Consider the following 24,065-nt stretch of genomic DNA (forward strand, 5'->3'; position numbering starts at 1 on the left):
TGGTCGGTCACCAAAGTCATGGTACATCTGGCGACAGATGCGCCTCCATGACGCCTCCTTTCTTGCCCGGTTTGCATAATTGGCATCGCGTTGGTCCCAGATTTTGGGACGCTCCTGCACCAGGACAATGAGCATCTCCACATTTATGTAAGTGGACGCCATGCTGCTGCTGTACTCCGTGGAGGCGTACTTCCGGGATGTCTGGAGCGCTTTTTGAGCTCATTTGCACATCTAGGCTTCCTGATGATGGATTGGCCCATTTCCTGTCACCAGCCAAAAGACCTGCATATTGCTCGCAGGTCACACGTCTGGTCCGTGTGTAATCCGTATTTTTTGCGCACCCATAGACTTGCCATGGCGTACTACGGCTGCGATTGGCACGGAGCGTAGAATACGGATGAGAAATATACGCCTGGTGCGAGTGACCCCATAGAGAATCATTTGTCCGTGTCTAATGCGTGCTTTTAGCGCCTCTCACTCGGACTTATTCCTCGCCAGTGTGACCCCGGCCTTATAGTCGCCTCCTCTGGCAGCACCTCACACTCCTCTTCCATATACAGTACAATTGGAAACACTTGATCCCGAGAGAAATTGCACTAATTGCATAAAGCGTTTCGTATACACAGCCTACTTCTTCTGCAGCACCACACGTTTCTCTTTTAGACCTCGTTCACATGTTATTTGGTCAGTATTTTTACCTCAGTATTTGTAAGCTAAAACTTGGAGGAAAACAGAGGAAAAGTATATTAGAAACACGTCACCACTTCTGTATTTTTCTCCCACTCGTGGTTTTGGCTTATAAATGCTGAGGTAAAATACTGACCAAATACGGAACGTGTGAATGTGGCCTTATCCACAGCCTCCACCTGCAGAGCCTCACTCTTTTCTATACACAGCCTCATACTGCAACAGCACCTCTCTTCTCTCATTTTCCCCTCACTCCTCTCATTTTCCCCTCACTCCTCTCATTTTCCCCCTCCCACCTCTCATTTTCCCCCTCCCACCTCTCATTTTCCTCCCTCAGGCTATATACCCACATATGCAGAAAAAAATGGACTTCTTCCCAGGCAAAACGCGCATTTTTTGGCGTTTTTTTTACAGAAGCATCCTCCTCATAGGATATAGTTAGAAATGTTGATTTTTCTGCAAAATTAATGAACATGCTGCGTTTTTTCCGCGATGCATTTTTTTCGCAGTAAAAAATGCATGATGTGCACAAAAATTGCGGAATTCATTAAAAAGAATGGGATGCTTCTTGTATGTGATTTTGAAGCGTTTTTACAAGGAAAAACGTGAAAAAAATGCTTACGTGGGTACACAGCCTCATACCGGTCATTTTGACCTCACACCTTCATTTTCCGATCACATCACTATTTTCTCCTCAGGCTGGAGTCACACACAACGAATAAAAAATAGGTCCCATTTTAACGGTCCGAAATCGCACAAAGGTATCTTAACCAGTGATGCGTTTTTGATGCGATTTTTCTTCATTGATGCAATTTTAATTGCATGTAAGGATCCGTTTGACATCCGTCTGGCGAGATTTTCTCGCAGGGTAGCTAAATGGACATATAACGGAGCCCAATGACAGGTAGGTTTCCGCACACAAACGAATTAATAGATCTAGACACATTAAATACATATATATATATTTATATATATATTTTTTATACATGTCATAGAGACACATATATATATTTCTAATTCATACAGTTCTTCATTGCAGAATAGCCGCTGAACCATTTGCCGGCTTTTGTATAATCATTCTTCTGCCCGACATGAAATGACACATGGTTTACATATAGTTAACCACTTCATTTCTTTTTTTTTTTTATGTCTATCACTATTAATTATATGAGGGTTTGTGGGTAAAATTTTGGCGTTGTAGGGGTTCATTTAAAGGGAAGGTGCCGTGTTTTTTCATAATTTAATGTAAAAAAGAAAATAGTATAAAAAGATATTGTCCCCTAAGCTTGACTCAGTGGTGTGTATGGATTTTTTTTTTCTGTAGTAATGCAGCCACTGGGGGCTGCCATCTTACCTTTCTGGCTGCTGAACGACACTTTCCATGCTCATTTACGGCAGTCCCTGGACATAAGACATAACGGTCGGCTCCCGACCCCTATCTCTATCATTGCAGCAGCATCAGGAGTGAACTGGCCACGCCTCTGTGGGCATCTCAATTCACAGCTGTAGGTGTGGCCAGGTGCGATCTTAGGCCTCTTTCACACTTCAGTTATTTTCATCAGTTCAAATCCGCCAAAAAGGCAGACAACCGGATCCATTCTCAACTGATGTAAACGGATGGCACAGGATCCGTTTTTAGACGGATCCTGAAAATGAGGAAATTTAAAGGAACCACTGGCCGGGAAGGGGAGAGAGAGAGAGAGAGAGAGAGAATTTTTTGTCCGGCACCTAGACAGATTTTGGGGTTAATTCAGTGTCTGGAGGATCCGCCGGCCAAAAAAACGTTGCAAGCTCCGTTTGGAAATCTTTGAGGATGTTGACGGACACTAACATTGTGGCGGATCCTCAAAAAAATGGATGCAACGGACGGCAATCAGTCAGGATCCGCCAATAATGAAAGTCAATGGGGGAAAAAACGGATCCGCAAAGAAAAATGGCGGATCCGTTTTTTTTCAAAATTGGCGGATCTTGACTGATTGTCAAAAACGGAAGTGTGAAAGAGGCCTTATTAGAGCCCAGTGCTTTTCTTTTAGCGTCATTTACACTCTATTGCAAGCCCTGGATGCTGTACTGTTCCAGCATAACAGGGCTTGGATGTTCACTCTGCACATACCAGCTGTAGGAGAGGAACCAGGACGAGCTCCTGGACACCAAGCTGCTCTTTCCAAAACACACGGCCAGCTGCTGCCCCTGCTCTTGCAAAACATAGGAGGAGCTGCTCCCTGCTGTTTCAAAACACTTGGCAATCTGCTGGACATCTAATCCTCTCCTGTGTGATACTGACTGCTGAGCCGTGTATCTAATCCTCTCCTGTGTGATACTGACTGCTGAGCCGTGTATCTAATCCTCTCCTGTGTGATATTGTGTGCTGAGCCCTATATCTAATCCTATCCTGTGTGATACTGTCTGCTGAGCCATGTATCTAATTCTCTCCTGTGTGATACTGTGTGCTGAGCCGTGTATCTAATCCTCTCCTGTGTGATACTAACTGCTGAGCCCTGTATCTAATCCTTTCCTGTGTGATACTTTGTGCTGAGCTGTGTATCTAATCCTCTCCTGTGTGATACTGACTGCTGAGCTGTGTATCTAATCCTCTCCTGTGTGATACTGTCTGCTGAGCCATGTATCTAATCCTCTCCTGTGTGATACTGTCTGCTGAGCCGTGTATCTAATCCTCTCCTGTGTGATACTGACTGCTGAGCCGTGTATCTAATCCTCTCCTGTGTGATACTGCCTGCTGAGCCATGTATCTAATCCTCTCCTGTGTGATACTGACTGCTGAGCTGTGTATCTAATCCTCTCCTGTGTGATACTGTCTGCTGAGCCGTGTATCTAATCCTCTCCTGTGTGATACTGTCTGCTGAGCCGTGTATCTAATCCTCTCCTGTGTGATACTGACTGCTGAGCCGTGTGTCTAATCCTATCCTGTGTGTTACTGTCTGCTGAGCCGTGTGTCTAATCCTCTCGTGTGTGATACTGTCTGCTGAGCTATGTATCTAATCCTATCCCGTGTGATACTGCTCTCCTGAAATACTCTGTGCTGCTGTCACCCTGCTCCTCCACCATATATCTCCCTCTGTGCCCCCCATAGACCAGCACACTGCTCTCCTGAAATACTCTGTGCTGCTGTCACCCTACTCCCAGAATCCTTGCTGCCTGCCATCCTCAGTGACCGAAGACCCCATTCCTCTCCTCAGATCCCGTCCTGGCGATGTGTTAAAGCGAGGCGACAGGGGCCTGATGTATGGTGGAAGGAGCAGGGTGACAGCAGCACAGAGTATTTCAGGAGAGCAGTGTGCTGGTCTATGGGGGGGGCACCCTGTTCGGTGCCAGGGATTGTACATCGAGTGCTGTGTTTTATACACATGGATGGAGCGTCTGCTTGTCTGCTCCACAGAAATCCAGGAAACATTTCTGCTGATTGGTGACCTGTTCTGATCCAGACTTTGCATGCAAAGACAGTCAGTAATTTTGCAGGCCCCATCAAAATGGCGCTCACTGTGTTCCTAGATGTCATCCTCTCTTTTCCCTTAGCAAACACCCAGAAGGGGAGGAGAGGAGTGACACCACACCCATGTCAGCAGACTCCATCCATATTTACTCCAGTGCAGTAATGTGAGCTAGTTGCACTAGGTTTTTGTGCCAAACTTCAGTAGCTGCTCCCCCTAGTGTTAACAAGTGGAAATGCCAAACTTTTTAAATTATTTTTCATATTTTACAAAATTAAAAACAAATGATAATATTTTTTAAGAACATGTAAACATTAATTCTTTCCATTTTTTCAATTGCTGAAAAAATTTTTTTTGGATGTCACCTTCCCTTTAAGGGGTTAATTCGTTGTATTAAATTGCGGGGACTCCCTGCAGCCTCAGTGACGTCAGCGGGAGTCCCAGCAATTTAATACAACAAATTAACCCCTTAATTGAACCCCAACAACTCCAAAATTTTACCCACAAACCCTCATATAATTAATAGTGATAGACATAAAAAAAAACATGAAATGAAATGGTTAACTATATGTAAACCATGTGTCATTTCACGTCGGGCAGAAGAATGATTATACAAAAGCCGGCAAATGTTTCAGCGGCTATTCTGCAATGAAGAACTGTATGAATTAGAAATATATATATAAATGTGTCTCTATGACATGTATAAAATATATATATATATATATATATATATATATATATGTATGTGTCTAGATCTATTAATTTGTTTCTTTATTTAACCGGTCACTGTGATATTACTGTATTTGAAAAAAAAAATTGGGCTTTTGGTGCGATTTTACCGCAACTCACACATCGGGTCCGTTTGCAATCCAATTTTTTCTCGCCCCCATAGACTTGCATTGTCGAATCCGATCCGAAAATTGGTGACAATCACAGCATGCTGCGATTGTCTCGGTCCGAGGATCTGATCCAATCAAAAATCGCATGGTGAGCTGCCCCATAGAATAACATTGGGATGAATGCAATGCGATTTTTTATCTCATTGCATTCGTCCGATTTAATCGCCAGTGTGACCCCAGCCTCACTCCTCTCATTTTCCACTCATACCTCTTCATTTTCTCTTCACATCTCTTCATTTTCTGTTCACACCTCTCATTTTCACCTCATACCTCTCATTTTCCCCTCCTCTCTTCCCCTCACATGGGCACAGCAACTTACTGTTATGAGCACAGCGGTGTAATCCATGAGGCTCCTCCCTTTCCCTTGACGTCATGCCTCACAGGAGGAACTCAATTCTAGACACGACGGAGCTAGATGTGGCCTGTGCCTGCCACGCACTGATACTCTGAAGGCAGTGTCCCTGATTGTAGCTTGCAGCGGCTGGGACGTCGCAGCCGGTGAGTTTTGCAGGGTGACTTTCGAGGTGAATGTGTCTCCGCACATGTGCGCTGACAACATGGGCCTGGGGATGGGGCTTTTCGGATGGATTGCGGCTATGCGTAGTGAGCATGGCTTGATACATACACTCAGCTTTATATTGTATATATAAATATACAGTATATATATATTGTGATGCAGTAACCTCTGTTACAGCTAGAGGGCTCTGTGTATGCGCTTTAGGATGCACTTGGAGGCATAATTATGATGGTGAATTAGGGACTGGCATTATTGTAAATGGCCGGGTGGTTACAACCATATAATGTGACTGAGGTCTGAGGTCAGTGTTTGTACCTTAATGGTTCTGGGTGCAAGGTCCTGGAAGGCATGTGTTGCAAGATCCTGGGAGTAGGATCGGATTCCTGGAGCACGTGGTGAGACCTTGGACCTGGTGGCCTATGTGTTGGACGAATGTCGTGAATAGCACCCGGACAGGCCACGTGTGTTTGCGGAGCCTGTAAAGGCACTGCGCTTGGGGGAGCTACCTTCCGTTTGAGGACCTGGTCTGTCGGTAGTGCACTGGACACAAGGACGGTGATCCCAGTTCGGCAGCTTCCCCAGGAATCAGGACTGACAGGAGATCAGTCTGTGGAGCAGGAGCTCCTGATATGTAACCCCGGGCATGGGGAAGAACTGTGTGCACTGGCAAAGGTCAGTTATTGAGCTGTGTGGTCACCCGGTGACTGGAGAAAGTCAGGCGTGACAAGTGAATGCTTGGTAAAGCTTATGTGATAAAGTAATGGAATATGTGTAAGCCAGTGATGTGCAACCTGGCTTACGGCTTGGTTTATGGTGCTTAAATAAACCATATGAACTGTTTTGTGTGAAAAACCCATGCCTGACTACGTTAACCGCTGCCAAGCGAGTGTTCCCCAACACACACCGTAGGCGCTACGCCACAATATATAATCAGAAATTAGTTTGCCATTTGGACAACTGTGCTGTGATATCACCAATAATCAGAAATATTCTGTAAGACTGAAGTCAAAATTTAAAGAACAAGAAAGGTAAATAACAAATTCAGTTCTCACACCTCTGTAGACCGTAGTACAAGCAAGTAATAAAAAACGCTCATAAACAAAATATTTATTTTTTTGGAAGATGTAACATTCAAAAATTTCCTTGTAGTCCTCAGAGATACACCCCTCATGGCTCGTGTTCAATATATATAGGTAACTTGTGGCGAAATCTCTTTTTACGCCGTATACACTGAAAGAAAATCAAAATATAGATTTATAATGTAAAGTAGCATGAAATACAGTATATGTTATCATTTATATTACAATCAGGGCTCCTCCAGCAAGATATGTGCCCTATACTAACTTTTGAGACCCCATCTATAAATAAAAGACATTTTCAAGTCAATAAGCTCAAGGCAGTGGTACGAATAGAAGAATATAGACTTATCCAGCTTCAGTCGTCAATCTTCATGATATGAATAAATGTCTGCCAACAAGTAACTAGTAGAGATGAGCAAATAACTTTTTGTTGAATTGCATTCTACTCGAACTTTACAAAAATCCACATGCACCCAAATGCAGATGTTTAATAATTCACATCAGCTTAGATTCAGCAAAATGGTAGCTGCTGACTGCCATTTCTTGGAACCATAAAAGGTCATCAAAAAGTTAAAAATTTTTTTACAAATATCCTTATGCTCACCTCTCTGGCCCCTCCTCTCCTCAATGTCACCCATCCAGCCCTCGTGGCTCCTTTTGGTCCTCCCACTCATGCCAAAATCCTCAGGCCTCTCACACTGAGTTGGAACTTAGGGTTTTGTTGATACCCAGGGTGGTTCTACTCATGAAAGTAAGGTCATGGTGCACATCGTGATTGAGAAAAATCATTCCGAGCCTCATCAGAGCCTTAACTCCAAGCTCATTGTGAGACACTTGGGGATTTATATACTTGATGTGGGGATCAGAAGATGAAACGAGAAGTGATTGGGTGACAGTAAGGAGTGGAGGGTCCAGAGAGGTGAGCGGTGAGGCGAGTATAAGCATTTCTTCTATTTTTTATATTATACATTAATTATTCTACTAGATGGAGGCCCGATGCTATCGCATCGGGAGGGCGGTAATTTCACGATGGGGGCAGGCTTTGCAGCATTGAAAATCTCTTCCTCCATGTGCTCACCAACCTATCCACGCTCTCTTTCCCCATGTGCTGACTTCTCCTGCCTGTGCTCTCTTCTTTGACCTGTCTACCCCATGTGCTATCCTCCCTGTCTGCTGTCTCTCTCCTTCCTGTGCTGTGTTCTCCCCTCATGTGCTATCCCGTTTCAGCTGTCTCCCCCTGTGCTCTGTCTCTCTCATCCCTGTGTCTGACAGAGTACAGAACATACCACAGCTCCTGGGCAAGGGAGGAAGCAAAAGACAATACTGACATTACAGCAGGAGATTGCAGAGGATTCACTTTGTGAGGTAAAATATTGTTTAAAACCAGTCAGTGAAATATTTTACCTCACAAAATGAATCCTCTGTGGTCCCCTGCTGTAATGTCAGTATTGTCTTTTTCTTCCTTCCCTGCCCAGGAGATGTGGTATTCTCCGTACACAGTCAGACACAGACAATTTTTAAAATGAACTTTTGTTCATGGGAAAACCCCTTTAATGTGACTGGCTTCCTTTGCCTGTAGACACGTTGCGCATTTGCCGCTGGGGTCAGCCGAATAATTCACTGCGCCTGCGCCGAATTCACGCAAGTACAGTGCGACGGTGTTCCGCTGGTGGTACTGTGCAAGAGGCTGCATGAGTGTGAGAGCATGGTGTGTACGGCATATAGAGTGTGTTGATGTGTGTGTGTGTGATGCGGCGGTGTTCTGCTGGTGGTACCACGCAATAGGTTGATACCAGCAGCAGTTTCCATATTGAGACACCCATCACTTGGGTGTCCCAATATGGCAGTCGGTGAACTTCCTCCGCTTGGAATTCTGGGATACGGTGACATCTGGACAGAACTGGAAATGAAAACATTACAAGGAAATTATATAAATAGATGGGAACTGGAGAGACTTCAGAGCATAATAATGGACAATAGAATTGTAGTGAATAACTTTTCTATGAATCAAATTTCCTGGGTAAAACCATGCAAACTGATTAATTCAAGTGTTTCCCAGATTTGTCTGTCTTGATTAACCAGTACTAAATTTCGCCTTGACCAAGTATCACCAGACTATACCTGTCAGTAACTTTAGATTTATTATATAGAATTTTTTTTTATAAATTGTGAGCAGGAGATGATCATGCAGATATAAGGCACAGTAGAGGCGATACTGTAGCCTGTGGTATATCCAGTAGCATGCATGTCACAGGCAGGACCCAAATTCCAGCCTTAGATCTGAAGCAGTTAAAAAAAAATTCTCAGGGCTTAGCAGACATTTGGCTTTCACTCACTGGCCATTTTATTATTATGCCATGGTGTTGGCAAATGCTATCTGACATTTTATTACTCAGAATCCTACAGCAAGCAACTGTAAATATCACAAATCATGATTATAGGATACTCAGGGGATACACGGTTTATATGTAAAATGCTGAAAAGAATAGGTAAGTGGGATATACTGTATGTTATAGTTAAGTATTCATAGCTAGTATTTAATAAAGATGAGATAAAATATTTGCAAGGTCCTGGTCCGGTACTCACATCAGTACTCCATGGCAACTGGGGTTCTGCAAACCGTCAACCGGCACTTAAAATCCAACATTCAGGGTGCCTCTGGCATTTACAAGAGCTCATACATCATGACATGTGTATCACTGAGATGTCATTAATAGAGATGAGCGCACCTTTCAAGGATCGGTTCGGTTTGCCAAACATTTCAACGAACATACCCAAACCCCATTAAATTTAATGGGATGCCAAGTCAAATGTATATACAACACCTTAAGGGGTGAGAAAAAGCTTCCCAAACTGCTAAAATTAGGGGCAGACACCAATGAAAAGTGGCATCAATTGACCTAGAAAATTGAGAAAATTGCTAATGGCACAGCAGCAGTCAGCCATGGGCCATACATGAAGTGCCAAGTACTGGGCCAGCATTTAGAGCTCCGAACTGAAGTTTCAATTAAGATGAGGTGGGTGAGGGAGTGGTGTAAGCCTTCTTTGCTGGCTGCCCTGATACCTCATGCAACGGGTCAAACTGTTTTTTTTTCCAACCACACTTAGGTGGCACAAATATCAGCTTGGGAGAGCACTAATGTTAGAAAAATGTAAGGAAAGTAACACAGTAGTTGACTGATCAATTCACCCACAGTAAAACATGCTATAATTGGCACAGAAGCAGTCATCCATGGGCAATGCATGAGGTATCAGGGTCTAGGCTAGCATTTAGAGCTTTGAATTGAAGTTAAATTAAGACCTGGTGGTTAAGGGGGCAGTGTAAGATTTCTTTGCTGGAAGTCCTGATACCTCTTGCAACAGCTTTTATGTTTTTTCCCAGTCACAATCAAATGGCACACATCAGTTTCATAGAGTACTATTTATAGAAAAATGTAAGGATAGTAAAAAAATGTAGTTGAATGAAAGAAGGTGCAGGCCTGCCTATCTGGGAGCCCTTCTTCTACAGGCAACAGACATGAAGGAGGCCCAACTTGGATTCTCCACATTTCAAAACATTATTTTTACACACCAATAAAGTGGTATCAATTGCTAAAGAGTAGAAAAAGCATAACTGGCCTCTGACACACCTTCCACTACAGGCAACCCACCAGATCGAAAACCAACTTGAATTCTCCGCATTTCAAAAAATTGTTTGTAACATCAGCCGCAGTAGCAACAGCAGGCGGCACAGAAGCCATGACAAAGGTGTTACAGACTGCAATAATGCGAGATTAATGCAGCACACTAAATACTGCACCATCGCCAAGTCTGCTCAGTCTGTGATTGGGGTGTAAAAGTCATTGCATATCCTTGACATGTTCATCTTGATGAATGTTATGGGGTCTACACTTTCAGGGGATAGATGGATATGCTTATCCATCAGGACATCACCAGCAGTGCTGAAGACATGCTCTGGCTGCCGGGCATGACAAAACCTCCAAGGCGTGACAGGTGAGCTCAGGCCATTCTTCCATTTTTGAAGACCAAAATGTAAAAGGGTTCAAATTCCCCCTGATCGCATTGATATCGAGCTCCAGATACTTCTGCACCATCCTCTCCAGTCTTTCTCAATGTGTCAGACTTTTACTCTGTTCTGCTGGTGCACTGCTGGTCTATAAAATGTGTGAAATGACTCACAGAAATTACTTATGACACTACTGCTGCTACTGCTAATTTTGGTTTGGAAGTTTAGGGCTGCGATGCACACTGTGTACCTCACTGCTGTCTTGGGGGAACCACTCTTAAAATTGTCTACAAGCGTGTTCTGATTCCCCAGCGTGCACATGTCCCTTTCCAGGGGGGAAGCATCTGGCAAAATTTACTCTTGTGCCACAGATCTAACAGAGTGGTAATCCGGTAGTCAGCACTATTTCTAACCCTAAGAATTTGGGTATCATGTTAAAGATGCAGTAAGCAAGCGCTCATGTGTCAGGTGCTTCCATTAGGTCCAACTCCATGGTGTGTTGGGGTAACATTGAAGGTTACTACCTCCGTCCCCTCCTGCCAAATATAGACAACAGAGAGGGAATCATTATCCTCTTCATCTCCTGACTGCTGCGCATCCATCACATCTTTCTCAACCTCCTCAATTTTGTTCCTCGGCTCCTGCACCTTCCCTATCAGTTTGTCTGGTAACATCAGCCCCTCATAGTCTTTTTATAAATTTAATTAATATGTTGTGTGGTTTTGTTGCCTAATAGTAGCTTATACAATGTAGTGCCAATATTGGTATACAATATTTATTCAACGTAGTGCATTTATTGATTAATAATTGGGTGATATGTTATATTTTGCTCACTGGTTGGGGAGTTCATGCAGGGTGTGTGTGCCCCATTGTAACAGCATTTATGTACAACCAGTTTGGTATTTTATGCAATTCCCCGATTTCCATTGTCTACGTGTGTCAACTTTATACTCTTTAATAATAAAGATCTGATTTGGACTAGTACATCATTGTTTCCTTTGGTAACTAGTTATGTGGTATGTTTGATGTGTCCATGTAAGTCTAACATTTCACATGAGGTCCATATATAAATATATTAATAGTGGTTTTTGGACTAGATATCATTTGGTTTTGTTGGCAGAGTATTTTGTATTTTACATTTTAGAGCACTGAGATTTCCAGACTAAGGCATGTTAATTGTGCATGTGATGGTTCATCCGTGTAGCAGTTAAGCTATTGCATTTTTTGCCTCTACTGAATTATTTTTTGGCATATTTGGCAGATAACATGAGTTGGGTCATTCTTTTTGGTCTCAAAAAGGCCCAGGCTAGGCAACCCTTGCCGCCCCTGCAAACTGTAGACTCGCAATCGATGCTGGCCATAGCCAGAGTTATGACTGGGATGCAGTGCTTGTCATGGATTCATCACTCCTTGTATCTGCAGGGAGCTGCAATGTAACCACTTTGTCTTCCTCCTCCTCCACCTCCTCTGCTGAGCTACTCAGTTGCATACCTCTGGGTGCACACCAAGTGGAATCTACAATCTCATTGTGGAAGTACGGCGGTGTCTAAAAATCACTAAAATTTACAAATCCCTGGGCCCGGATGGGATACACCCCAGAGTACTGCAGGAATTAAGCACAGTCATAGATAGACCATTATTTTTAATCTTTAAGGATTCCATAATAACAGGGTCTGTACCACAAGACTGGCATATAGCAAATGTGGTGCCAATATTCAAAAAGGGGACAAAAACTGAACTTGGAAATTATAGGCCAGTAAGTTTAAGCTCAACTGTGGGTAAAATCCTGGAGTGTTTTCTAAGAGATACTATACTGGAGTATCTGGAAAAGAATAACCTCATGACCCAATATCAACATGGGTTTACAAGGGACCGTTCCTGTCGGACTAATCTGATAAGCTTTTATGAACAGGTAAGTTCCGGACTGGACCAAGGGTATGCAGTGGACGTGGTGTACATGGACTTTTCAAAAGCTTTTGATACGGTGCCACACAAAAGGTTGATGCATAAAATGAGAACAATGGGGTTAGGGGAAAATATGTGTAGGTGGGTTAAGAGCTGGCTCAGGGATAGGAAAGAAAGGGTGGTTATTAATGGAGCACACTTGGACTGGGTCACGGTTAGCAGTGGGGTACCACAGGGGTCAGTTTTGGGCCCGCTTTTTAACATATTTATTAATGACCTTGTATGGGGCATAGAGAGTAGAATTTCAATATTTGCAGATGACACTAAACTCTGCAGGGTAATCAATACAGAGGAGGACAATTTTATGTTACAGCAGGATTTATGTAAACTAGAAGCTTGGGCTGATAAATGGCAAGTGAGCTTTAATGGGGATAAATGTAAGGTCATGCACTTAGGTAGAACGAACAAGATGTATAATTATGTGCTTAATTGTAAAACACTAGACAAAACTGTCACTGAAAAGGACCTGGGTGTATGGGTGGACGACAAACTCACATTTAGTGGCCAGTGTCAGGCAGCTGCTGCAAAGGCAAATAAAATAATGGGATGCATTAAAAGAGGCATAGATGCTCATGAGGAGAACATAATTTTACCTCTATATAAGTCACTAGTGCGACCACACTTAGAATACTGTGTACAGTTCTGGTCTCCGGTGTATAAGAAAGACATAGCTGAACTGTAGCGGGTGCAGAGAAGAGCGACCAAGGTTATTAGGGAACTAGGGGGTCTGCAATACCAAGACAGTTTATTACACTTGGGGTTATTTAGTTTGGAGAATCGAAGGCTTAGGGGTGATCTTATTACAACGTATAAATATATGCGGGGACAGTACAAAGACCTTTCTAATGATCTTTTTACTCTTAGACCTGTGACAGGGACAAGGGGGCATCCTCTATGTCTGGAGGAAAGAAGGTTTAAGCATACTCACAGACACGGATTCTTTACTGTAAGAGCAGTGAGACTATGGAACTCTTTGCCATATGATGTTGCAATGAATGATTCCCTACTAAAATTTAAGAAGGGACTGGATGCCTTTCTTGAAAAGTATAATATTAGAGGGTATATACACTAGTTTCTTTAATATTGCGTTGATCCAGGGAGCTAGTGTGATTGCCATATGTGGAGTCGGGAAGGAATTTTTTTCCCCAATGTGAAGCTTACTGTTTGCCACATGGGGATTTTTTGCCTTCCTCTGGATCAACATGTTAGGGCAGGTTAGGACAGGATATGGGTTGAACTAGATGGACTTCAACCTTAATAACTATGTTACTATGTATTGTCTTCCTCTCCCTCTCCTCCTGTTCTAGCCCTGACACAGCAGTGCAGTCCGCGTGCGCTTCTGAGTCTCTTGAGGATCACCTTCACCACTCATCGCTAATATCTGGTGATGAGGGTCTGGATTCTGCTCAGACCATATTTTGTCTGGCCCCGAATTCAACATAAAAAAATTTTGGCCATCGGTGCACATGCTTTCCTCTTCTAGATTTTGTGAATCTTCAGAGCTGACCTATGATACCCATGGAATAGATGTGTGAACAGCTCTGCAGAATGGCCCATCTGTGGTTCCTCACAGTCATTTGGTTACTTGGATATTTTTGACATGGGTGAAAATAAGGGTGATTGGGGTACCACCTCTGAGAATTGCACTGTGTGTGTTGTTAAGGTGGAGGAAGAAGAGGAGAGGCCACTTGATGCAGTGCTTGCCATCAACTGGAGCACATGCTTTTTCTGACCCTCATATACCAGGCAGACCAATCATGTGGCTGACAAGGAAAGGGAGTGGGGTAGCCTATCCAGTTTCACAAACTTAGGCTCACACCTGTCAGTCACCTGCCACTAAGTGAACAATCACTATTTATTTTCTTAGTGTTCTTGAACAACACTCTTTTACCTAAAAATTTTGATGAGCAAATGGGGACTCCTAATTCCTCACTGTCTCCTGGCTAAACCACTATATTAGGCCTAATGATTGTTAAGAGAAAATGGGGCCTTCTGATTACTCACTGCAACACAGTTTTACCACAAACGATTTGGATTAGCAAATTGGGACTCCTGGCTGAATCCCTATATTAGGTCTAATGATTTTTAAGAGGAAATGAGGCATCCTGATTCCTCACTGCAAAACAGTTTTATCACAAATGATTGGGATTAGCAAACAGAGCCTCTTAGCTGAACCCTTATATTAGCTTATGATTTTTAAGAGGAAATGGAGCCTTCTGATTCCTCACTGCAACACAGTTCTATATCAAACGATTGGGATTAGCAAATAGGGCCTCCTGGCTGAACCCCAATATTAGCAATAATGATTTTTAAAAGCAAATGTGGCTTCCTGATTCCTCATTGCGACATAATCTTATCACAAAGTATTTGAATTAGCAAATAGGGCCTCCTGGCTGAACCCTAATATTAGGTCTAATGATTTTTAAGAGCAAATGGGACCTTCTGATTCTTCACTGCAACAGTTTTTGCTCAAATGATTTGATTTGGATCAGGGCCTCCTGACTGGAACACAGTTTTAGCACAATCTAGTTAGATGCTATAAAATTAATTTCACACAAGACAGGATCCTATCAAACAAACTGACAAGCTCACTTTCAGCAGCAGAACTAGAGAGGGGGCCTCTTTGAACTTTTACACTGAAAAAATGGCGACGGCAAAACAGGACATCCTCTTTTTGTATGGACAGAGACATGTGACATCAGTAGTCAATCACAGAAGACTTTGTGTCATTACGTTGTGGATGGTTTCTGTGCCCTCATGGGCTGCTGGAATGTTCACACATTAAGATATTACAGAACAAAAAAAGGAAAAAAAATTACACTCCACTGATCCTCTGACCTAGACACACCCTGTCTCTTCATAAACACGTCCCCCATGCCCCCACTTATCATACAGCACCACTATCGTAGACAATGTCAAAACAAAAGAATTAGTGGAAACTCAATCATTTACTAATCTGTGACCGAATTTTGCCGACTTTGAGGAAAAATGCTCAGGAAACCGAACACGATTCTGAATGTGCTACATTTGTGCCAAAATTGAAACTGGCAAAAGTTTTCCGAACAAATTCACTCATCTCCAGTCATTAAGTCGCACAGATCTTGTGAATGCCGGAGGCGCACAGAATTCCAGTGTCGGCTCAAGAATTTTGCTGTACACTGGTCCGATTGTCACAGAGCACCAGATCTGTATTGTTATCCATGCACCAGGTTGACAGATCCGTGCTGTTCCTTGAATGCAACTCTTCACTTTATCACGTTATTCAACAGAGGCACCAGATATTCCCCAAATGTTTCCTTTAGTGCATTATGTTAAAAAATAACATATATGGCCAGTACACCATACTTGCCATCCATGTGTTTGTTTTTCCATGATGCGGGAATGAAAAAAATAAGGGATATTTGGAGTCCTGCAAATTATTATGCTCATCTCTAGTAGTTAAAATGTCTTCATCATCTTGCACCATGAAACACTGCCACTCATCATTGTATAAAGACTTAAGACTTACCCCAAAACAGAAAAGACAGGCTAATACTGTCCCACAGGCTGTAGCCAGAGCGATAAGAAGAATACCCCAAGGCATGAGATCTTTCTGTGGATGTGCTTCTTCTAAAATTGAAAAAAAGTAACAATGTATCTCCCATATATAAAATGAAAACTCTAATGAAAAAGAGTCTAATGATTTATTAGGTTAAGAAATGAAATCAGTGAATCTTTTGAAATTCGACTTCATCATCTTCACAGAATTTTCCCAGGAAATTCAATTTGCTGCAAATCAATTTGTCATGAATCAAAAGTACTTTGAAGCTTGTGTATGATACAGTTCTCTTTTCCTTACACACTAGTCTTCACTGCTATGTTGTCACACACTATCTGTAAAGTTTCTTTACTGTTTTATGGCTTTCTTTTCCTATCTCTATTGCTCACTACAAAATGGCTGCTGTATTTCCTGTTTCTGATTTTATACAAGCTACTAGCTGAAGAGCCCGGCGCTGCCCGGGCATAGTAACTAAGAATGGTTAGTTATAACAAATTATAATGATTATATCTATATAAATAAAGCTGAGTGTAGAGCCCCGCCCATTCCACATAGCCACATTCACTATAATATCCCACATCATCCCGTCAGCCAGAGCTACCAGACAACTACCACTAATATCCCACATCGTCCCATCAGCCAGAGCCACCAGACTACTACCACTAATATCCCACATCATCCCGTCAGCCAAAGCTACCGGACTGCTACCCATAATATCCCACATCATCCCATCAGCCAGAGCCACCGGACAACTATCACTAATATCCCACATCATCCCGTCAGCCTGGAGTCAGAACCAGAGTGCTGAGTGGAAAGGTCCTAACTTCCATACTGGGGATCCTGTTAAGAGAGGCCTGGCACCAGAACTTGAGCGCTGAGTGGATTTGCCCTGACTTCCATACCAATGATCCCTTTTATAGAAGCCTGGGGTGAGAATCAGAGCACTGAGGGATTTACCCTAACTTCCATAGAGGAGATCCCTTTAAGAGAGGTCTGGTGTCAGTACCAAAACGCAGAGTGGATTTTCCCTCACTTCCGTACCGAGGATCCCTTTAAGAGGGGACTTGGGTCAGAACCAGAGCATTGAGTGGATTTGCCCTGACTTGCATACCAATGATCCCTTTAATAGAACCCTTGGGTCAGAAACAGAGCGCCGAGGGGTTTGCCCTAACTTCCATAGAGGAGATCCCTTTAAGAGAGCCTGGGGTCAGTACCAGAGCATTTGAAGGCAATTGCCCTGACTTCCATACCGGGTATCCCTTTAAGAGAGGCCTGGGGTCAGAATTAAAGTGCTGGATGGACTTGCCTTGACTTCCATACCTGAGATCCCTTTAAGAAGGGCCTGGGGTCAGTACCAAAGCGCAGAGTGGATTTGCTCTGACTTCTATACCAATGATCCCCTTAAGAGGGAAGATGTGCCTACGGGATGGAGGATGTGTGATGGGGAAATGGGCAGGGAGGGGGTGATTCATTTCTGTCATGTGCTCTCTGCTCCTTTCAGGTGGGTAGACAGTGGCTGGGAGCATATGTTCCCAGGGATGCTATATTTCTCCCACCATATCAGTGTCTGCTGAGGTGTTGTCAAGTGGGAAAACTGTTGGTCATAGCAACCAATCACAGCTCAGCTTCTTTTAACCAGCTCTGGTGAAATGAGAGATGCTTAGTGATTGTTTGCAAGGAAAACTGTTGTTCATAGCAACCAATCACAACTCAGCTTCTTTTGAACAGCTCTGGTGAAATGAAAGATGCTTCATGATTGGTTGGTGTTACACACACACACACACATTCATTTTTATATATTGTGATGATAGTCCCTCCCAACTAGATACCACTTGGTGTGATAGACTAACAAAGCTACCAAGAATGTGAAGGATATAACAAATGTCCAAAAAATCCCCACAAATTGAACATTAAACTTTTATTAATAACAATTAAAAGGGAGATCTATAAGCAATTTCCGAAGACAACAACATCTACATGTAAATATAGTGGCCCAAATAGTTTAGATATCTTAGTAGTAAGTCACATAAAAACAGGACTGAAAGAGGTTAGGTAGAGGAGGGCCTAAATACTTTGCCCTAGATAATGCATCCTAACAATAGCCCTACCAGACCTCAGAGTTTGGGACCTTTGATAAAGTATGCACGTTTAGTGCCCTGCTCACTGTTGTTTGCCCTAGCTGACCCTAGGGAGTCCTGTAATTACTAAACCATGGTATAGATGAAAAAGGCTATTTGTGATGGTCAACGTGTGACTGGACACACCGCCTCCAGAAGGGCGAATTTCTATGGCACACGTGACCCTGGATGCAACGCCTCCAGCAGGGCGAATTTAAATAATATAACGTGCAGCCGGATACACCGCCTCCAGCAGGCGAATTTCAGAATTACACGTATAACTGGATACACCGCCTCCAGCAGGTCGAATTTAAATAATAAAGGGAAACACCAGGGAAACTGATACAAAGGAGGGCCCTGTGATAGGGAACGGGGACGTGAAGACCTCTTGCACTCCCCTGAGTCAGTGTCTCTACACTCCTACCGATCCCTAGGCCGGTTCCGCACCGGGCGCCGATCAGGAACCTAAAAACCCTAGCTCGCCCTGCACCTAGCCCTTTCTAGTGAAATGGACGGTGCAGAAACTAATCCCACCACTGCACTGAAACACACAAAAGGAAATTTACAAAACAGGGGTAACACCACTTAGCTTTGCTCTGTTGCTCTTGCTCCCAGCAACAGAGTCCACCACCAGAATTCAGCTTCCACCTGAAGCTACTACACCAGAGCTCTGCCTGAGCTGCAAGGAACTCCTCTCTGTAGTTCCTTCCTCCACCAGACTTGGTTGGAAATGAGCAATATCACCAACAGTGAGTGAGAGAACAAGACACACCTATATAGTTAAACAAGAGCAATCACACCTGTTAGTGATAATCACGTGCACTAAACTAAAGAAACCAGAGTACAATGACCCTATCGGCCACCGGGGGCAAAACTAGAACTGAAATCACCACAGTGCAATGACCCTAATGGCCACTGAGGGCAAAACTACCTTAAAGTCAAAGGCTTGAAGGAAAAAAAAAGGTTACTAGTGCATTTATCTGTCATAATCCAACCTGGATCATGACACTATTATAAGGAAGGCAAAACATCCAAAAATCTGGGTAGTAAGGTGTCTATACTGGCCAAGAAAATTGACTATTAAAGACTGTAAATCTCCAAATAATTGGCACCTAAGGGTTTAGCAATTACAAACTCCCTAGGTTCAGCTAAGGAAAGACAACAGTGAGCAGGGGTGTCAAACTTGCGTACTTTATTTAAGGTGCCAACATCTGAGGTCAGGTAAGGTTATTGATAGGGTGTATTATCTAAAAAAAGTATGTAGACCATTCTCTTCTTTGTTCAACTTATCAAATGTCTACTTATAAATAACCCTTGATTTGGCCAAATATGACCTGTGGGAATTTCATGAGGCAATATTTGCAGTCATATCATGACTTCTGTTTTCACAGAAGAACTTCATTTGTTAGATTAAAGTCTAGTAACTAACTGAACCTTTGTTAAAACCCATTACCTAATATTGTCTCTAAAGCTACTATCATGTATCAGGCAGAACAATGTGGAACTTTCCTTCAAAATGCAATGGAATCCTGACCACACTAAGGCTATCTGAAACCAGCCTTGCCATGCATTCTTGACACAAATATATTGAGCAAAATTTTTTTTACCGTACCTGTGAAATTTGTACCTGAAGGTTTTTCGTTTGAAGTATCAATAATTCCTGGGATCTCCAAGGGTTTTTCATGTGAAGGGATGATGCAAGAACCTAGTTCTGTACAGTTTTCAATAAAAGACCTAACAGAAGGACTTAGAGAGGAGTCTGTATCTGCTGTGGATGTTGCTTCTGATGTTCCTTTTGTGCTTGTTGTATCTTTTCTCATTGTTGATGTGATTCCCTTTGTAGTTAGTAGTGTTGTATTTTTGGACATGCCTTTGAAGGTTGATACCACTATAGGTCCAGAAGTTGGCACTATTGTGCTTTCCGAAATGATTGCTGTGGAACCTTTAGAAATTGGTCCTGTTGGACCTACGCTAGAAGCACTGATTTTGCTTTGTCTGGTTGTTGAGATTCCTAGATGAAGAGCTGGATGTTTTTCAGAAGTTATGGTTGTAAAAGTTGATGATGTTCCCTTAGCAGGTTCAATGGTTTGTTCTGTGGTTGGCAATGCAGATCTGGCTGTAATAGCTGTTTTAGAATCTTTGCTTATTTTTGCTGTTGTAATATCTGAAGAGACTATTGATGGACCAGTTGTAGATGACACCATGGAACTAACTATTTTTGCTGATGATGGTCCTGTGGTAGTGTCTTCTCTTGATGATACTTTTACACCTTCAGTTGTAAATACTGTGGTACCATCTGTAGTTATTGATTTTGTGCCTCCTATACTTGAAGTCTCTCCATATGTTGTTGACACTACTATGGTTTGTGTTATTGCATAATTTAATACTTTTATGCTTTCACTGCTCAATTTTGTGGTTGAAACTTTTGATGAGTCTTCTAAAATTGAGCTTGTGAAGATAGCTGCTGTGGTACCATGTTCAGATACTGTTATTGATGGTCCTATTTCTACAGTAGGTGACACAGTTAAATCTTTCGTAGACAATCCTTCTGTATGCACTGCAGTCAAAATTGTACCTTCCAAAGAACTTCCCGTGGCTTTGGTGCCTCTTTCAGATGATGTAAAGGCATTCACACTTGAGGTTGTATCATATGTTGATGAAACTATCAATATTTTTGGATTTGTTGTGGCTGATATTTGTGGGGTAGCATTACTCATTGATTTTGTGGTATCTGTATTCATTTCTGTTTTTGGAAATTTGGTGGATATTGTTGCTTTTTTACCTTCGGTAAATGTGCTTCCTGTAGTTTTAACTGTTGTTAATATTGAGCTTTTATGTGGCACTGTTGATAATAAGGTAGAACCTGTGCTAGATTTTCCTGTGGTACCTATTGAAAGCATTGCTGTACTTTCCATTAATACAGTTGTAGACCCTTTCACAACTGATTTGGTTGCTATACCTGTAGTTGCTAACACACCTGTATCTGTTGCAGTTGTACCTGTTTTGGATTGGTCTGTTATACCTCCTGTAGGTATTGGTGAACTTTCTGAAGATTTTACTGCATTTGATGTTATAGTATTTTCTGTAACTGGAGAAATAGCGCCACCTGTTGTTGCCTTTTTTATCATTTCTGTAGCAGGGACTGTTTCTTGTGATTTTGTAGTGGCTGATGAAATAGCAGTTGTTGGAGCTTGTGTAGATTTTGTGACAGCCGTTTCTACTAGAGCTGATTTTAATTGACCATTTATGTTTATTAATGTAGATCCACCTGACATAGCTGTAGTGGTTGACATTATAACTTCTTTTGTGGATGGTATTAATATACTTTCTATAAATGACTTAGTTGTACCTGCTCTTGTTGCCTTTGTTGAGACATCTGAAATCGGTGTTGTTGCACCCTTACTTATTGTTCCACCTGATGTGAAGGATACTTTAGTAGCGCTCTCAGATGTTAAAGCTGTAGTACTGTCAGGTGTTTTACCAGATTTAGTCATTGTTGTACCTATAGTAGTAACCTTTACTGATGATTCATAGAGTGTGGAGCTTCCTTTAGTTGTAAGCTTTTTAGTTTCCCCTCCTGTAATTTCAGAAGAAGCTGTTGTAACACTTTTTGTTGTAACTATTGTAGTTTCTGCTTTTTTACTTTCAGAAGAAGTGGCTGTACCTCCTTTAGTTGTAACCATTGTAGTTTCTGCTCCTTTACTTTCAGAAGATGCTGCAGTACCTACTTTGGTTGTAAACTTTGTAGTTTCCATTCCTGTACTTTCAGATGATGTCGTCGCAACGCCTTTGTCTGTAACCTTTGTGGTTTCCACTCCTAAATATTCCAAAGATGCCGTTGAACCTTCTTTAGTTGTAACCTTCATAGTTTCCACTCCTGTACTTTCAAAAGATGCCGTTGTTCCTCCTTTACTTGTATCCTTTGTGGTTTCCATTCCTGCACTTTCAGAGGGTGCTGCTGTACCTCCTGTAGTTGTAACCATTGAGGTTTCTGCTCCTGTACTTTCAGAAGATGGTGTTATACCTAGTTTAGATGCAAGCTTTGTAGTTTCCCCTCTAGTACTTGCAGAAGATGTCTTTGTACTTCCTTTAGTTGTAATAATTGTAGTTTCTACTTCTGTACTTTCAGAAGATGCTGTTGTACCTCCTTTAGTTGTAACTATTGTAGCTTCTACCCCTTTACTTTCAGAAGATGCCAATGTACCTTCTTTAGTTGTAGACATTGTGGTTTCTGCTCCTGAACTTTCAGAAGATGCAGTTGCACCTCCTTTAGTTGTAACTATTGTAGATTCTACTCTTTGACTTTCAGAAAAAGCTGTTGTGGTTTTTGATTGTTTACTTTCAGAAGATACTGTTGTACCTCCTTTAGTAGTAACCATTGTGGTTTCTGCTCCTGTACTTTCAGAAGGTGCAGTTGTACCTTCTTTAGTTGCAAGTACTGTAGTTTCTACTCTTTTACTTTCAGAAAAAGCTGTTGTACCTCCTTTAGTTGTAACCATTGAAATTCCTACTCCTTTACTTTCAGAATATGTTGTTGTACCTTCTTTATTGGTAACAATGGTGGTTTCTGCTCCTTTATTTTCAGAAGATGCTGTTGTACCTCCTTTAGCTGTAACCATTGTAGTTTCTACTGCTTTACTTTCAGAAGATGCCAATTTACCTTCTGTAGTTGTAGCCATTGTGATTTCTGCCCCTGAACTTTCAGAAGATGCTGTTGTATCACCTTTAGTGGTAACCATTGTTGTTTCTACTCCTTTACTTTGAGAAGATGCTGTTGTACCTGATTTAGTTGAAATCATTGTAGTTTCCAGTCCTTTACTTTCAGAAGATGCTGTTGTATCTCCTTCAGTAGTAACCATTGTGGTTTCTGTTGCTTTACTTTCAGAAGGTGCTGTTGTATCTACTTTAGCTGTAGTCATTGTAGTGTCTACTCTTTTACTTTCAGAAGAAGTCATTGTACCTCCTTTAGTTGTAACCATTGTAGTTTCTACTCCTCTACTTTCAGAAGATGCAGTGGTACCTCCTTTAGAAGTAACCATTGTGGTTTCTGCTCCTGTACTTTCAGAAGATGCCGTTGTACCTTCTTTAGTTGTAACTATTGTAGTTTCTGCTCTCTTACTTTCAGAAAAAGCCGTTGTACCTCCTTTAGTGGTAACCATTGTAGTTTCTACTCCTGTACTTTCAGAAGATGTGGTTGTACCTCCTTTATTGGTAACAATAGTGGCTCTTGCTCCTTTACTTTCAGAAGATGCTGTTGTACCTCCTTTAGTTGTAAAAATTGTAGTTTCTACTTCTTTACTTTCAGAACGTGCTGTAGTGCCTCCTTTTGTAGTTTCTACTTCTTTAATTTCATTAGATGTCGATGTACCTCCTTTAGTTGTAACCATTGTAGTTTCTACTGCTTTACTTTCAGAAGATACCATTGTGCGTCCTTTGGTTGTATCCATTGTGGTTTCCACTACTGTACTTTCAGAAGATGGCGTTGTACCTCCCTTACTTGTAACCATTGTAGTTTCTACTCCTTTAGTTTCAGAAGATCCAGTTGTACCTTCTTTAGGAGTAACCATTGGGATTTCTGTTCCTGTACTTTCAGAAGATGTTGTTGTACCTCCTTTAGTTGTAACCATTGTGGTTTCTGCTCCTTCACTTTCAGAAGATGCTGTTGTACCTCCTTTAGTTGTAACCATTGTTATTTCTACTCCATTACTTTCAGAATATGCCAATGTAACTCCTTTAGTTGTAGCCATTGTGGTTTCTAATCCTGAACTTTCAAAAGATGCAGTTGTATCACCTTTATTGCTAACCATT

The 24,065-nt window shown here is 42.1% G+C and overlaps 1 protein-coding gene across 1 annotated transcript; it reads right to left on the minus strand.

The window, feature by feature from the left end:
• Positions 1–6,719: 6,719 nt before the first annotated feature.
• Positions 6,720–24,064, minus strand: LOC141051816 (uncharacterized). Its single transcript, XM_073548850.1, has 4 exons — positions 22,618–24,064; positions 19,870–22,461; positions 16,111–16,211; positions 6,720–6,782 (listed from the first exon to the last, which is right to left on the minus strand). Exons 1-4 carry the CDS (start codon positions 24,062–24,064, stop codon positions 6,720–6,722), a joined length of 4,203 nt encoding a protein of 1,400 aa, XP_073404951.1.
• Between the last annotated feature and the right edge of the window lies 1 nt (position 24,065).

Source organism: Dendrobates tinctorius, unplaced genomic scaffold (genome assembly GCF_039654945.1).
Source record: "Dendrobates tinctorius isolate UK_male_01 unplaced genomic scaffold, ASM3965494v1 ptg000158l, whole genome shotgun sequence".
In the NCBI taxonomy this organism is placed as follows: Eukaryota; Metazoa; Chordata; class Amphibia; order Anura; family Dendrobatidae; genus Dendrobates; species Dendrobates tinctorius.

Bases quoted from the DNA above. Each gene is read 5' to 3' on its own strand.
- LOC141051816 (XM_073548850.1), bottom strand. From the start codon at position 24,064: ATGGTTAGCAATAAAGGTGATACAACTGCATCTTTTGAAAGTTCAGGA. The intron at 22,462-22,617 runs GTACAACAGTAT...CAACTAAAGAAG, and splicing joins AATGGTTACTACTAAAGGAG to GTACATTGGCATCTTCTGAA. The intron at 16,212-19,869 runs GTACGGTAAAAA...TTTCAATTTTAG, and splicing joins TTCAGGTACAAATTTCACAG to AAGAAGCACATCCACAGAAA.